This window comes from Ylistrum balloti, unplaced genomic scaffold (assembly GCF_031769215.1).
Source record: "Ylistrum balloti isolate Yb309-2 unplaced genomic scaffold, AGI_CSIRO_Ybal_v1 Utg370800, whole genome shotgun sequence".
Lineage (NCBI taxonomy): Eukaryota > Metazoa > Mollusca > Bivalvia > Pectinida > Pectinidae > Ylistrum > Ylistrum balloti.
The window spans coordinates 806,580-822,075 of record NW_026782466.1 but is presented as its reverse complement, the minus strand read 5'-3'; the positions used below and the strand labels follow the sequence as shown (position 1 = coordinate 822,075).

Here is a 15,496-nt window from a genome sequence, read left to right as displayed (position 1 = left end):
TGTGTCAGGCTATCACGACATTTGTAACCCAATCAATGCAAACGACGCCATTTGCAAATTCAAAGGCAATTGGGATAGGTGAGAACATATGACAAAGATTTATCCTTATCTTTTGTTGTTTATGTCGATTTCTACTTAGTTAGAATTGTTCCAAATTTATCAATTTATTATATTAGTCACATAATTGTATTTTATTTTCAATGTAAAACTGTTATTACCTCTGAAAATTGAAAGTTGTGCCGAGCCAAATTTCCCAAGGCTCGAGATCGTCCATTAGCGCCAAAAAAGCATTTCTTTCTTGAAGTCTTTGGTTACACTGGAACTCAAAATGTAGTTTTGTACGTGGTTCATTGATAATCCATGAATTTGATAGTTAATTTTTGGACACTCAAAAAGGCAAGAATATCTCGGAACTATCATAGAATAGTCAATATCCAATGATTTAACTGGAATGTCCTGCTTGTTTCATGTTTGTTTTCTTGCAGTGAGTTTAGAACCTATATATTTGTCTTACCCTCCTCCGGGTAAGTCATCAATTTGGAAAATCTTGACCAAAATGATCTGCAGCATGAGTTATTACATTAATTACCTTGATTTCTTATTCAGACCTTTTTTTCACAGTTTGCTTAAAAAATGGAGGTTTATCAAGAGAATTTCAAAGATAATTACAACTTCACTGGAGGAGACATATCCTTCCATCAACAATATGACTACAGTGCAGCCTACAAAGATGATTTCTATGATGAGGAATTTGGCTATGAGGAAGGGGAATGTGGCTCATCCTACGAGAATTATGAAGAGCCAAAACAGGAACCACCAGAGCATAACCATATAAGAGATCGTGACAGAGAGAGGGACAGGTAATTCATCAGACTACTAGACCTTCAAATAAAACAGTTTGCTTTTCATATCCATTATAAAAAGCTACTTTTTAAAAATGAAACTGTTAATGCTAGGATTCAACTGACCATTAATATGGCATTATACATATCTATTGAACTGATCTTGAGTTTATTATTGTCATCACTAACAGCATTGTAGGCTAACGTTATAATATATTGAGCTGATGATACAACTTTACTGGAAAAGAACATTCAATATGATTTTGTTGATGTCAACATTTCTGTGCTCAAATTATACTTCCCATATATACAATATACCAACAGAATTGACAGAAGATAACACAATAAAACAAATGGTGTCTTTATTTGTAAGGTTAATAACTTTCTGCAGATGAATGTCACCAATTCAAACTCTTAAGCACAAGAATACTGTGTCAGATGTGAAAGTTTGTTTATATAATGACTGTGGAAACCGAATAAATTTCTGTTACATTTTAAGATCCCGCAGAAGACACCGGGATCGACACAGAGATCGTAGACACGATCATGACTATGATAAAGAGAGGAGTAGGAACCGTGACAGGGATAGAGATAGAGATCGCATGAGGGATAGCGACTACGACAGGAGGAGAGATCGTGACCGACGAGATAGAGACAGGGATAGGAGTTCACACAGAAGTGGTAGCGAACACGAAGACAGATTTGATGATAATGCTGATAAGGTAGGCAGTTCACTTCTTCATAAAAGTGAATTATGTTATTATGATTTATAATGGTTTGTTTTATTTACTATAATGATATAATATAGAATATAAAAAAGATTCCTGCACAACTTTCGCTTCAGCAAATGACATATCAATAAACTTATTTTTTCAGGATATGTCTATTGATAGAAGAGATGGTTATGATAAACGAGAGTCTAGAGACAGAGGTGACCGGGCAGACAGAGAAGATCGGGGTGGTGAGAAGTGGATGACGGACACGCCTACAAACACTATTCTACTGAGAGGACTGCCAATTATTATAGAGGAGAAAGATGTATGTTTATCATGATCTTTAATTGATAATGTTAATATGTCTCATTCCAAAAATGTACCTGAACAAATGCTCAAATTTTATACCCATCTATGGCACCTATTTTGTATGTGTATTTGACTTGCAATGTATTTTACTGAATTGAAGTTGAATTCTATCAGTCCAGTGTATGATCTGATATAGTGAAAGCTCCTGGTTTTGATATGGCATACAGCAAATTGTAACTAAACTCAAGGCATAGATACCTCTTGGTAAGGGGTTTCCTGCTTATTTAACAAATCAGTTAAACTTTTAAAGTTGTTCCCCTGAACCAACCTGAAGAGACCTGGGATGAGATAGACATTTTACTGGAAAAACCTCAAGTTGCTGTATTTCTTTAAAAGTAATGCTTAAAATTCATACTTTCATAATTCATGATTTCTGCCAAGAGCAGTTTCTTTGCTTAGAGGGCTTTACAATTCTTTATCGGTGCAATGGTTTATTTGCAATAGTTCACTTTGTGTAGTTTTTCATCTTGTCATAAGAAATTTGATTATCAAAGAAAATAAATTAAAATGTTATTTTTACAGATCCGAGCTGAATTGATGCTATTTGGTCTTCCAATAAAAGATGTGCGGCTCATGAGGAAAAGTACAGGTGAGGATTGTGTTTGGTGCTGCTTTGTTAGCACTGGTATCGACTGATACCAATACTGTTGATTACAATTGATGAGTAGGGACAGTTGTGTAGCAGGTGGCTCAGTTTTCACTACATCACTGAAGGTTGTGAGTTACCTTTCAATTTCACCATTAAAAGGATGAATCAAATAGTTTGATTGGGATAATGGACAGCTACAGAGAAGGAAGGATGCAAATCCTTCTGCAAATGGATTGTAGTCGATTGACAGGTCGACTGCAGGTAAGGTTGGTTGATTAAAACAGACAGGAATGTATAAGATATAAGGAAATTGCTGATCATGTGTTGTTTTTTTTTCAGGAGAACCTCAACTAAAGACAATTTGTTCCTATATGTATTAAAAATAGGGGAAACTAAATGTAAAATGTGTATATGGAAATTGGTAATGAGGATTTATAAGAATTAGTTTAGTAATCATTTGTATGTAAAATTATATTATGTTGAAAAGAACAGAGGTTAGTGTTTTGAAAATTTGTTAGTTTCAATGGTTTAGTACTGTTATAAGTCACAAATTGATTTTAAAATATGAAATTTTGTCTTCTCTTTCAGCTTTGTTATTGAGTAACTTGTCGTCATTTTTTACATTTGAAAAATTGTTTGAGTGTATGCATTTAAGTTTTCTTTCAGTTCAGTGATTGAAAATTTTGTGCCAATTGTTTACCAGCAAAAGGAGCTCAAAAAACCTTCAGTGATGCTATGATTGTCTTTCATCAAAACTGTGCCACCATGTATTTTCTAGCTGTACTTTGTCATCTAATGCAAAACGTTCAAATTATTGTACAGGTGCATCCCGCGGGTTTGCTTTTGTGGAGTTTCAGAGTATAGGAGACGCACAACGCTGGATGGACCAGAATCAGGTCTATGGAAGCTTTCAGTTTTATCGTAAAGTAACGAACAAAAACCCGTTTGTCACCACTAGAGGTGCATCATTCTCCTTAGTGGAAAGTCGCTTCTGCACTCTGTTTAGATGTCACATTGATAGACATTTTCATCCTGATGAAACCTCTTGATGAGATCTCGATTATCCTGTTGTAGAATCAACATGGGGATCAGTAGGATGAAAAAGTTTGGCTATCAGTTGCTGATGATCAGTTCAAATTTCTTTATTTGTACCATACAGGATATTGTTGGTTCAAAATGTTTTCTGTTGTATGTTTCTTAAATCTTTATCTAAAAGACAGTAATATTTATATTTTATTGTTTTATCAATGAATATCCAGTTTCAAGTCAGTTTAGACTAGAACCTACATATCCTTATATCAATTCATCTATATTGATAACATACCGAGTAGTTTTTTTAAATACAAATTTTAGAAATTTATCACAAATACCAGGCTTTCATTCATTGCCATTTTCAATGATCCTTCTGTCAGAATATGTACATAAAAAGAATTCCATGCATGTGTATCACCAAATCTTGTAGCTTTGCTGATGAAAATGTTTTTATTTTGGGGGTGGTGAATGATGATTAAAAATTGCACAAATGTTGACCTTCCATGAGAACGAAACAAGTGTTTGGAAATGTCTGGGAACTGATGATCCACATTTCAAATTCTCTGAGATTTATCTATATTAATTATATATCAATTTGTTCAAACCATTCCAATTAAGAAGTGGAATGCATAGATCCTTGTGGAAGATGGCCGAAGAGGCTGGATTAGAATTACCTTAAGATTTCATGTATGTTGTGTTTGATTGAAGTCACGGCTTCTTCCCCATATATATAATAAAAGAAAAAGGAAGTGATAGCTCAAAAACAAGGATTATATATCTTGATCTGACAAGCAAGAAATGGGTTCAGTGACCACAGGTAATGTAACACCTTTATCACAGACTTGTAACTTCAGTCCTCATTCTCTACAGGGCCAGCTGACTCTACAAAACCAGTATAATGCCACCATGCACTACAGCACACCCAAAGCTGGGCCTGAGAAGGGACCCATACACAAGACTGACTGGACATGTAGCAAGGTAAAGACTTGTATTTTTGTGTTGACATCCAGTGGTGTCGAACAGCCTCTGATTAGGTTGGGAGTATTTCTGTCAGTGTGGGGCATGATAAACTGATATTAGACCTTTGATAGTTTTATAACATTTGTCAAGATTGATGTTGAGTGTGTATTTTTGCATAAATACCGAAAGTCAAACTTCATGACATATCAACCAACCATATATATAGGGCGAGGATCCAAATATGAAAGAAAATGTATGGATTAATTCACAGACTCTTGTATTATCAGAAATAGAAACACAAAAACAAATAGAATGAATGAAAACAGGAACCAGATGAAAAAACTTGTAAATTCTGATGAACGTTTTTTTCAATAACTTAACATAAAAGTTATGCTATAGAATTAAAGTGCAGTAGACTGAAATTGTGTTGTAAAAATGGTGTGACACTTGATTTTCAGTTGACACTATAGAGGGTTCAGGTTTTGGGTTCGATACAAAATTACGGCAAAAAAGATTTAGAAATTTGTGTCATTATTTGCATACATCTCTAACTTTATAGTGCGGCGTCCATAATTTCAAGAGAAGGGACCACTGTTTCAAGTGCAATCTTTCACGTGAAGGTACAGTATGCGATCTACAATCACAACGGATGACAACTCGTAACAGATTTGTAGATAGAACACTTGAAGCGACTAGGGGACCCGTTGACTCTGTAAAATGCATTTGTGAACCAAAATATTTGCCTATTTTAGTCTGTTGTATATGTTTCCCTCATTCCCCTTGTTAAGCTTAGACTCTAGAAAATGCTATGTTCACATGTAGTCTTAAATAACTTTAAAAAAATTAAGTAGTTGTGAAGGAGTAATTAATCTGAGATGAGAACCAATTAAAAGTACTCTGATGTATTTCCATGTGTTTTTAAATTTTTTGTGATGTATCTCATATATGCATTCAAATTGGACTAATGGGAAAAGCTTGGGTTTCTAAGACTGTTGGACAGTGACTAGACTTTTTAATATTTAATCTTTGAAGGTACACATATCTTCGCCATCTTATGTAGCTGACATTTTGTATGTTTGAATAATCTCATCAACTTCATATGCTGACAAGCCTTACTTGGCATGAGCCTTTTTTTTTATCACATTTTGGTGATGCAGACATTTGGATGGCATCAGCTAAACAGAAAAGATTACCAGTGGTGGATCCAGAGCAGAATTTATCTGAATTTGTTAAGTGATTTCTGTATACAATACCCTGGATCTTCCACAGTGTAATATAGGCAGTCTATCACCTGGTCTTGGGTATTCTTCAGATTGATGTCTGATGTCCTCAGTAGATGTGTTTGTGTTTTTCAGAGTCAGACAGAAAACAAGAAGGAGATGGTTTTGACCAAGTTGGCACAAATCCTTGCAATAGTAAGTAGTATAATCTCTGTTTCTCTTTTCATTCCAAAGTATATTTTACAATAAGTGTATTAAAAGATAGTCCTAAAGAATGTCCAGATACTGAGTTGATATTAAGCAAGTGTTTTCATGTTTTAAGAAAAGAATGGGAGAACCTGACTAGATCTTGGTATTTTTTACAGCTCTTGTGCTGCGTGGACTTGATGCTCTAACAACTGAGGATAACCTTATCCAGGCTCTGGGCCAGATCACATCATCAGTAATGAAGAATTGTCAGGTACTCCGCGATGAACTGACAAACACATCCAGGGGTTATGGTTTCCTAGAACTGGCATCTGTAATGGAATCACAACAACTTCTTGACACCCTCACACAGCTGCACCCTCCGTTTGAAGTTGATGGAAAACAGATCCTTGTTAGTTTTGCTAAGAACACATTTTCTACTGTGTAAGTAACAAGAATTTTATCTTTTTGAATGTTTTGGTTGTCAAAGTAAGATCAATGGGAAAATATTTGAAATATTTGCAAATTATCAAATACCAGTATTATCTTTTCATGTTTCAGAATGGCAACATTGAAGGCAAACAATCCAGCAGATCAGGTATGTTTAGTCCTGTATTCTGGTAATAAGATTCATTCGCTTATAGTTTAAAATTTATTTTACTCTATAGATCTGACTATTTGTATCATTTATTTATATTTGTATAACAAAATACCTAATGAATGAAGGATATATTAGGTTGTATATTACCTTCCAGTATGTATTTTGTAAAACATACTATCAGCAAAGAGTTGTAAATTTATGTATTTAATAGTCAAGCTGGGAATACAGTCAACAGCCATCAGGAGGACAACAGCCAGCTGCAGCTGCAGGGACCCCTTCAACTGGATTCTACGATAGTCAGTACTATGATGCAACCGCATATGCCCAGTACTATGGAGAGGGCTATGACTACTCTCAATACTACGGTCAAGGGTACTCGCAGGAGCAAGCCAATTCCTCAACAGCCTCCACTAGTACTAACCCTACACAGAGTAAGTTTGCTACAGGTTAATAAATACCTTGGCATTGTAAATATTGTTTTTAAAACTTATAACAATTTATGCTCTCTGATGTCTTTCATTTTGACCTTAATAACTTATTAAATATTTTGCAGCAGACACCACAAATGCTGCAGCTGCTGTAGCACAGGCTGCTATCCAGCAACGCAATGCTGTCAAACAATATCAGAAACAGGTAGGTTTAGAGCATTAGTTCTTTTAATTTCATGAAAAAAATCAATTGGAGTATGAACAGATTCATGAAATGGTTTTACATTTTGTAAAGAGAAGCTCTATATTTCCATTTTGAGTTCTAGATTAGCTAGTTCCATTGAGCATAGGAAAATATATACATTTTTGCATAATGACCTCCCAATAACTCAATATTTAGATGCAATTCTCGATTACAAGACAATGATATATCAGTTTTGGCACCATACTAATTTCTGACATGCCAAAGCCTTAAACTTTGCCTCAGATAATACATATACTTTTACATCAGTCATTTACATGAATTTGATATTTAGGAAACATTTTCTGTAAATAAACATACAAGGAAAAGCCTTCATAACATGGTCATGATAAAAATACTTTGGAATGATATTCAAAATATATATATGATTATTGAATAATTGTCAGATTATCTTTATTGTCAATTTTGACTTGATCTTTATAGTCAATAAATGATCATGTAATCTGTTTAATGTTGTTTGTGTTATTTTACAAGAGATATAGCTCTTAAATATTGTACATACCAGGTACGCGAGCAGCAGAAACTTGCCGATATGACACCAGAGGAGAGGTTAGCATGTCGGGCTGAAGAGTGGTCAAAAAAGAAGCCTGGAAAACCTGGACAGGCCCAGCAAACAACAGCCCCAGTCGCTCAAACACCACCTGCTCCTCAAGCTCAGTCCGAGTTCACAGTGTACCCAGCCCCTGATGTGTCAACATATTCCTATGATGAGTCATCAGGCTACTACTACGATTCGGTCACCGGCCTTTACTATGACGCAAATTCTCAGGTAGGTCATCATCGTTATAGTTCGAGTGAACATTGGATTTTGAATTTAAGTAAGGAGGAACTGCATTTCAAAGCTGCTTTGAACCTCTATTGATTCTGAGAAATTTGTAGGAAAGTCATGATTTTAAGCTAAATATTTTCTTTAATACAGACTGTTCATCTGTTATTTTGTCTGGAAGAATTTTGCAATGGATGGAAATGTATCAGTGTGATTTATGTTACAGTACTTCTACAACTCCCAGACTTCACAGTTTCTGTATTGGGATGCAGAAAAATCTACTTACCTCCCAGCCCCTACAGGGGATGACAGCTTATCAAAGGAGGAAGGTACAGAGAAGGGAGGAAAGAAAGATAAGGAGAAGAAGGAGAAAGTCAAGATAGCGAAGAGAATTGCTAAGGTGTGTATGACTGAATATCTCCAATAACCCGTGATGTAATTTTGATTGAATTTTTTTCTCAGTGACAGCTTATTCCAGTCAATACTTGAATCTTTAAATCAGAGGATTCATTTGAATCTTCATATCAGAGGATTTGTGACATAGGTTTGCAGAAGCTTTTTGAATTAATATATTACATCTATTTTAAATCATGTAACATTTGGATATAAATTATTTCCTCTTGTCAGGATATGGAAAAATGGGCAAAGACATTAAATGCTCAAAAAGAGGCTATCAAGGGCTTCACTACCAAGGCATCCATGGGGAACTCTAGATTTGAAAAAGAATCTGCTACAGCTGATGCTGGATTTGCCATTTTGGAGAAAAGTGTAAGTAAATGATTTTTAGAAGTCTGCAGCATTTACTCCATATCATATGCACAAGTTACGAGTTTGTATCTATATATTTTGGTGATAAAACACAGATTTATTCACTGAACAGCAATAGACATACCGAAAACTTTGTATTCAAGGTTTGTATTTGTTCCTACCTGCAGTTTGATGTTAATGTGTTGCCATGTTGTTGTTTGATTTGTTTAGTAAATCTTCCAACTTACATTATAGGCAAAGGGAAGTCTGGAGGACAAGAAGATGATGCCTCCACCGCCGGCTGATAAAGCAAATGTTGGTCCAGCACCTGGTGCCATACTCGTGGCATCCTATGGTGGAGACAGTGACTCTGATGAGGAAGACTCCTCAACAGTAGGAGGGAGTGGTCCAGTGGATGAGAGCAAGCTGACTGACTGGTCAAAGCTGGCTTGTCTTTTGTGTAAACGACAATTCCAGACCCGAGAGATTCTTGTAAAACACCAACAAATGTCCGACTTGCACAAGGTAAAGTTTTGTTTTTATCCTAAAAGAAGATTTTGGATGCTATCTTTACAACCTTTCAAATTTACCATGTTTTTATCAAGAATTTAAAACTGGTCCAAGAAAGAAATATTTTCTGTTGTGTATGGTGAATATTTTTCCTCTAAAAAAGAGGAAAAGATAAATTCCCAGAATATGAATTATTAAACTGTCTTTGTTTCCAATTTCAGCAAAACCTTGAGGCTTTACATAGTAAAGCAAAAAGTCAGAATGCAGGTGCTTCAGAACAAGAAAAATTACAGGTAAGGATATAGACTTGTGTTTTTATCACCACTCAGAGCTGATTTTACAGATAAATATGGATAGGGTGTAAAGGGATGATTTATGCTTGATTAAATATTAAATAAATCTTCAAAAACTTAAAAGTTATTGGAGTAGCAGAGGAAATGGCCTCTTGGACTTATTTATTCAACCATATTTTGAAAATCTGTGTTCATTGACTGTGATTACAGTTAAGTTACATACTGAGAACAGTTTGAGAGCTTGTTTTCTAGTGTTGGTTTTACTTTGATTTATTGTAGTACCGAGATAGAGCCAAAGAGAGACGTCAGAAGTATGGAATTCCTCCTCCACCTGAACCCAGGATGAAACGACCAGATATACCCATCATGTAAGTATAGAATTCTGAACCCTCCTGAACCCTTGATGAAACAATCAAATATACTCAAAATGTAATGATAGAATTCTGCCCCATTCTAAACCCAGGATGAAACGACCAGATATACCCATCATGTAAGTATAGAATTCTGAACCCTTGATGAAACAATCAAATATACTCATAATGTAATGATAGAATTCTGCCCCCTTCTAAACCCAGGATGAAACGACCAGATATACCTATCATGTAAGTATAGAATTCTGAACCCTCCTGAACCCTGGATGAAACAATCAAATATACTCATAATGTAATTATAGAATTCTGCCCCCTTCTAAACCCAGGATGAAACGACCAGATATACCTATCATGTAAGTATACCCATCATGTGAGCATTGTGACCAGGAAAAGGTAAATATTCTCTTCCCACAGGTAAACTTCAGAATTGTGTGCACGGTACCAGTCTTACACCAGTTATGTCTTTCAGTTTTTAAATGTAGATGGTTTCAAATTATTTGTGATTCAGTGCTGACAAATTATATCTGTCAAAAATATAAGATTTCTTTGTTTTTAATATTAGAGTTTCAATGTGAAATATTGTGGTTTGTTGTAAAAAAAATAATTTCTCTTGTGTTTGTAGACCAGAACAAGCTAACAAAGCCGGGATAAGTCAGGATAATATTGGCAACAAACTCCTTCAGAAGATGGGCTGGTCATCTGGTCAGGGTCTGGGCAAGAAAGGACAAGGCATCGTCAACCCTATAGAGGTATGTGTCATTATTGTAAGGTCAGAAATTACCATAGAGCTGTTTATTTGAATATCAGCAAATTGAATAGAATATAGAGTGAATGGATTGATGAATTGGCGTGGTATTATTGGCGATTAGAATTCTGATGCCGGTTGGTTCACTTATACTGTTCATGTATATTATTCTAGTGGTAATGTATATATTATAGTGGTAATCTTAGACAGTTCACTGATGCTGTGTGTATATATAGTGGTAATCTTAGACAGTTCACTGATGCTGTGTGTATATTATAGTGGTAGTCTTAGAAAGTTAGTTCACTGATACTGTAAATGTATATATTATAGTGGTAATCTTGGAAATTTAGTTCACTGATACTGTAAATGTATATATTATAGTGGTAGTCTTAGAAAGTTAGCTCACTGATACTGTAAATGTATATATTATAGTGGTAGTCTTAGAAAGTTAGCTCACTGATACTGTAAATGTATATATTATAGTGGTAATCTCACTGATACTGTAAATGTATATATTATAGTGGTACAGTTAGCTCACTGATGCTGTAAATGTATATATTATAGTGGTAATCTTAGACAGTTACTGATGCTGTAAATGTATATATTATAGTGGTAATCTTAGACAGTTACTGATGCTGTGTGTATATTATAGTTCACTGATGTATATATTCTGTGTGTATATATATTATAGTGGTAATCTTTACTGATGCTGTAAATGTATATATTTAGTGGTAATCTCAGTTACTGATGCTGTGTGTATATTATAGTGGTAATCTGTTCAATATGTATATATATTATAGTGGTAATCTTGGAAATTTAGTTCACTGATACTGTAAATGTATATATTATAGTGGTAATCTTGGAAATTTAGTTCACTGATACTGTAAATGTATATATTATAGTGGTAATCTTGGAAATTTAGTTCACTGATACTGTAAATGTATATATTATAGTGGTAATCTTGGAAATTTAGTGCACTTACACTGTAAATGTATATATTCTAGTGGTAATCTTAGACAGTTCACTGATGCTGTGTGTATATTATAGTGGTAGTCTTAGACAGTTCACTTATACTGTAAATGTATATATTATAGTGGTAATCTTAGACAGTTCACTGATGCTGTGTATGTATTATAGTGGTAGTCTTAGAAAGTTAGTTCAATGATACTGTAAATGTATATATTATATTGGTAATCTGATACAGTTCACTGATGCTGTGTGTATATTATAGTGGTAGTCTTAGAAAGTTAGTTCAATGATACTGTAAATCTATATATTGTAGTGGTAATCTTATTTTAGCACTTTTCACTCTAAAATATGATTGCTGTAATTGCAGTTTCTTTATCTTGTTTATCCAGCAATTATTGTGGATATGCAAATTCATTGTTCCACTAATTTGTCAGAAAGTGATAACATACTGAAATTTGATTGTGTCAAATTGAATACATTTTCAGTATTTTTATAGATGATTAAGAATGTACTAAATTTTCAACATACTGAGGAACACTTTAATGAAAAACAAACCATTGCATTATTTCATGTTTTTTTGCTTAATCACCAAAAGATGAAGTTACGATTTTAGTAGTATACAATACACTTTTTATACTGATATGATCTGATTAATATCAAATGATGTGCATGTTTCAGGCTAAACGTCGCATGCATACAGCTGGTTTGGGGATGAGAGGGGCTACCTATGGAGCCAATGCTTCAGACACATACAAAGATGCTGTGAAAAAGACCATGTTTGCCCGTTACCAGGAAACTGAATGATGATGTGTCCAGGTAGACTGTGGACTATATTTATGACAACACCCAGATGCATTAGCCAGGATACTCAAGGTTGCTGCCAAATTTAACCAGAAACATGCTACTTATACACCAAACCAGTCACATTGTGTTTGGATGAGCTCAGGGACTGAGCTTTGAAAATATAATCCACACATGCAGGGATTGGTAGCATTTATTGGACATTGGAAAGCATATATCCTCGAGATATTCTGTACAGCACCAACCAGTGCTGAAATGGGCGGAAACCAGTAGCTGGTGAACTACATATGGCAGCGAGTGCAGATTCTGTGCTGAATAGGGCCCACCTTATAGGCAGATATGAATCATCCCAGACAGTGGCAAACTGATCACTGCACCCTTTGGTAGCCAAGATCTATGGTCAAGACTTCTGGATGGTAATCAGGATTACTGTAAGGGATTACAGAGACTGACCACACATGCTCAAAACAATTCTTGGATTGTGACCATGGTCTTTTTTTGCACACTAGCCAATCATGATAGTGATCTCGTATTTGTATTGTGTCCAGTATGTGTGGAAAGAATGTGATGTTAGAATGTAATGGTATCTTCATACATGTGTGTTGAATCTTGGATGATCTATGCAGTTAAATAGACTTAGTATCTGGTATGTTTGACTAGTCATATTTAACTACTTCAAGCTTTAAAAAACACTGCATAGTATACACAACTGTTGAGCATGGTGAACATTTTAATGTGAAAACTAAGGCTTCATGGTGGAAATAATACTAGTGTCAAATCCAGCCATGAGTGTCTTTTCTTTGATGTGCACAAAATTTTGGTCTTTACCTCAGCGTGATTTTCACAGACCTATGTGACTTCCTGGTGATTTTCACACACCTGTGTATTACACGAGTGATTTTCACAGACCATGTGACTTCCTGGTGATTTTCACACACCTGTGTATTACCTGAGTGATTTTCACAGCCCTGTGTATTACCCGAGTTATTTTCACAGACCATGTGACTTCCTGGTGATTTTCACAGACCTGTGTATTACCCGAGTTATTTTCACAGACCATGTGACTTCCAGCCAGTGAGAAAGGTTTTCATTGTGAAGATTTGTTACCTGTGATATTAATTGTTAGACAATGAGGATACGGACATGACTGTTTTAAATCATGTGGTTGATGATGGAGAAATCTCCCCAATAGAAATAATAAAAACTGCTGAATAAATAAGACTAATTGTTGTGGTTATTTTACAAAATAAAAACTAAGGGACAACCGTAAAAATTCCACCCAGTTCACTCCGAGAAATTGTAAATCTCTGTTGGAGATCAATAAAAAGACCTCGGAAATGGTCTGGTTAAACTTTTTATCTTGGCCATAGAAGTTGATGTAACACTTCTGTTGTTCAAAATTTGAGAAGTAATGGCTTTGTCAGTTGAGTTTGAGGTATAAGATGCCAGGTATGGTCAATACTAGGTGGATGTGTCCCAGGAGACTCGGATCTTCCTTGAGCAAAACTTTGGATAGCATGGATGACCCTCGTGCATAGTGTTCAGTGAGGTAGCTACCAACTGCTATATGGAGAGTCCCAACAAGAAAGTGACTGGATATTAAAGAAAAAAAATCTAAGCAATGTCCCTACACCCATGAAAATATCTTTGATGAATTTGTAGAAGTATTCCAATGTTACCTTATGACCACTTCGATATGAGAGGATGTAGAACATGGTGTTAGGATGCTAGGACTTAGATAGGAACAAGATCTATTCAGAGGAAGTATTAAAACTGACAAAATGTAACCTTTGACCTTTTAAACTTTACCATGTCCACAATCTAGTGTTTTGATAAGTTGTAATATGCGGTCAGTTGAAGCGCTCATCAAATGTATTTCTCATAAATCAAAATATAAATCAAAAGCTGATTTTTAAAAAATTTTATCAATAATGAAATTTTCTATTCGGGTCCAGATCTTAATGTTAAAAGTACTTTGATCAAATTATGATAGACTTGGACAAATGGTAAATCCCATGTGGTTACTTTACACAAAATTATACATGTTGAAAAATAATTAATTCAGTATTCACCAATAAGACTTCGAAAACAATTCTTGCCTTTCTTGGACAATGCAAAACATCAAATGTGTGCACAGGAAGTATGGTTCTGTAGTATATATTAAAATACATAATGTTTTGTAAACAATTTCCAGAAGTTGATGATGGCATTCTTCTTGTCACACTTGCTATGAAATGACATTACCCTGATGTTTGATATCATTGAGTTTCCTTAATGTGGCTTCTGATAACGCCCATTCTTTCTGTGATGTTTCATCATTGAGTTTCCTTAATGTTGCTTCTGATAACGCCCATTCTTTCTGTGATGTTTCATCATTGAGTTTCCTTAATGTTGCTTCTGATATCTTCCATTCTTTCTGTGATGTTTCATCATTGAGTATCTTTAATGTTGCTTCTGATAACGCCCATTCTTTCTGTGATGTTTCATCATTGAGTTTCCTTAATGTGGCTTCTGATAACGCCCATTCTTTCTGTGATGTTTCATCATTGAGTATCTTTAATGTTGCTTCTGATAACGCCCATTCTTTCTGTGATGTTTCATCATTGAGTTTCCTTAATGTTGCTTCTGATATCTTCCATTCTTTCTGTGATGTTTCATCATGGAGTTCCTTAATGTGGCTTCTGATATCTTCCATTCTTTCTGTGATGTTTCATCATGGAGTTCCTTAATGTGGCTTCTGATATCTTCCATTCTTTCTGTGATGTTTCATCATTGAGTTTCCTTAATGTGGCTTCTGATAACGCCCATTCTTTCTGTGATGTTTCATCATTGAGTATCTTTAATGTTGCTTCTGAGTTGTTTCATCATGGAGTTCCTTAATGTGGCTTCTGATAACGCCCATTCTTTCTGTGATGTTTCATCATGGAGTTCCTTAATGTGGCTTCTGATAACGCCCATTCTTTCTGTGATGTTTCATCATTGAGTATCTTTAATGTTGCTTCTGATAACGCCCATTCTTTCTGTGATGTTTCATCATGGAGTTCCTTAATGTGGCTTCTGATATCTTCCATTCTTTCTGTGATGTTTCATCA

The 15,496-nt window shown here is 35.0% G+C and overlaps 1 protein-coding gene across 2 annotated transcripts; it reads left to right on the top strand.

Moving 5' to 3' along the window:
- Positions 1-59: 59 nt before the first annotated feature.
- On the top strand, positions 60-13,623 carry LOC132558625 (RNA-binding protein 5-like). Of its 2 annotated transcripts, none has more exons than XM_060223221.1 (21): positions 60-78; positions 622-860; positions 1,342-1,564; positions 1,719-1,880; positions 2,447-2,513; positions 3,336-3,409; positions 4,416-4,523; positions 5,065-5,125; positions 5,861-5,920; positions 6,091-6,355; positions 6,473-6,509; positions 6,724-6,943; positions 7,069-7,145; positions 7,708-7,971; positions 8,195-8,368; positions 8,596-8,736; positions 8,971-9,240; positions 9,447-9,518; positions 9,798-9,886; positions 10,512-10,638; positions 12,282-13,623. In XM_060223221.1, the coding sequence occupies exons 2-21, from the start codon at positions 634-636 to the stop codon at positions 12,405-12,407; spliced, it is 2,844 nt and encodes a 947-aa protein (XP_060079204.1). In that variant the 5' UTR covers positions 60-78; positions 622-633; the 3' UTR covers positions 12,408-13,623. The 2 variants fall into 2 exon arrangements, with proteins under 2 accessions (XP_060079204.1, XP_060079203.1); XM_060223220.1 differs by having other exon boundaries at positions 7,066-7,145.
- The last annotated feature ends 1,873 nt before the right edge of the window (positions 13,624-15,496 follow it).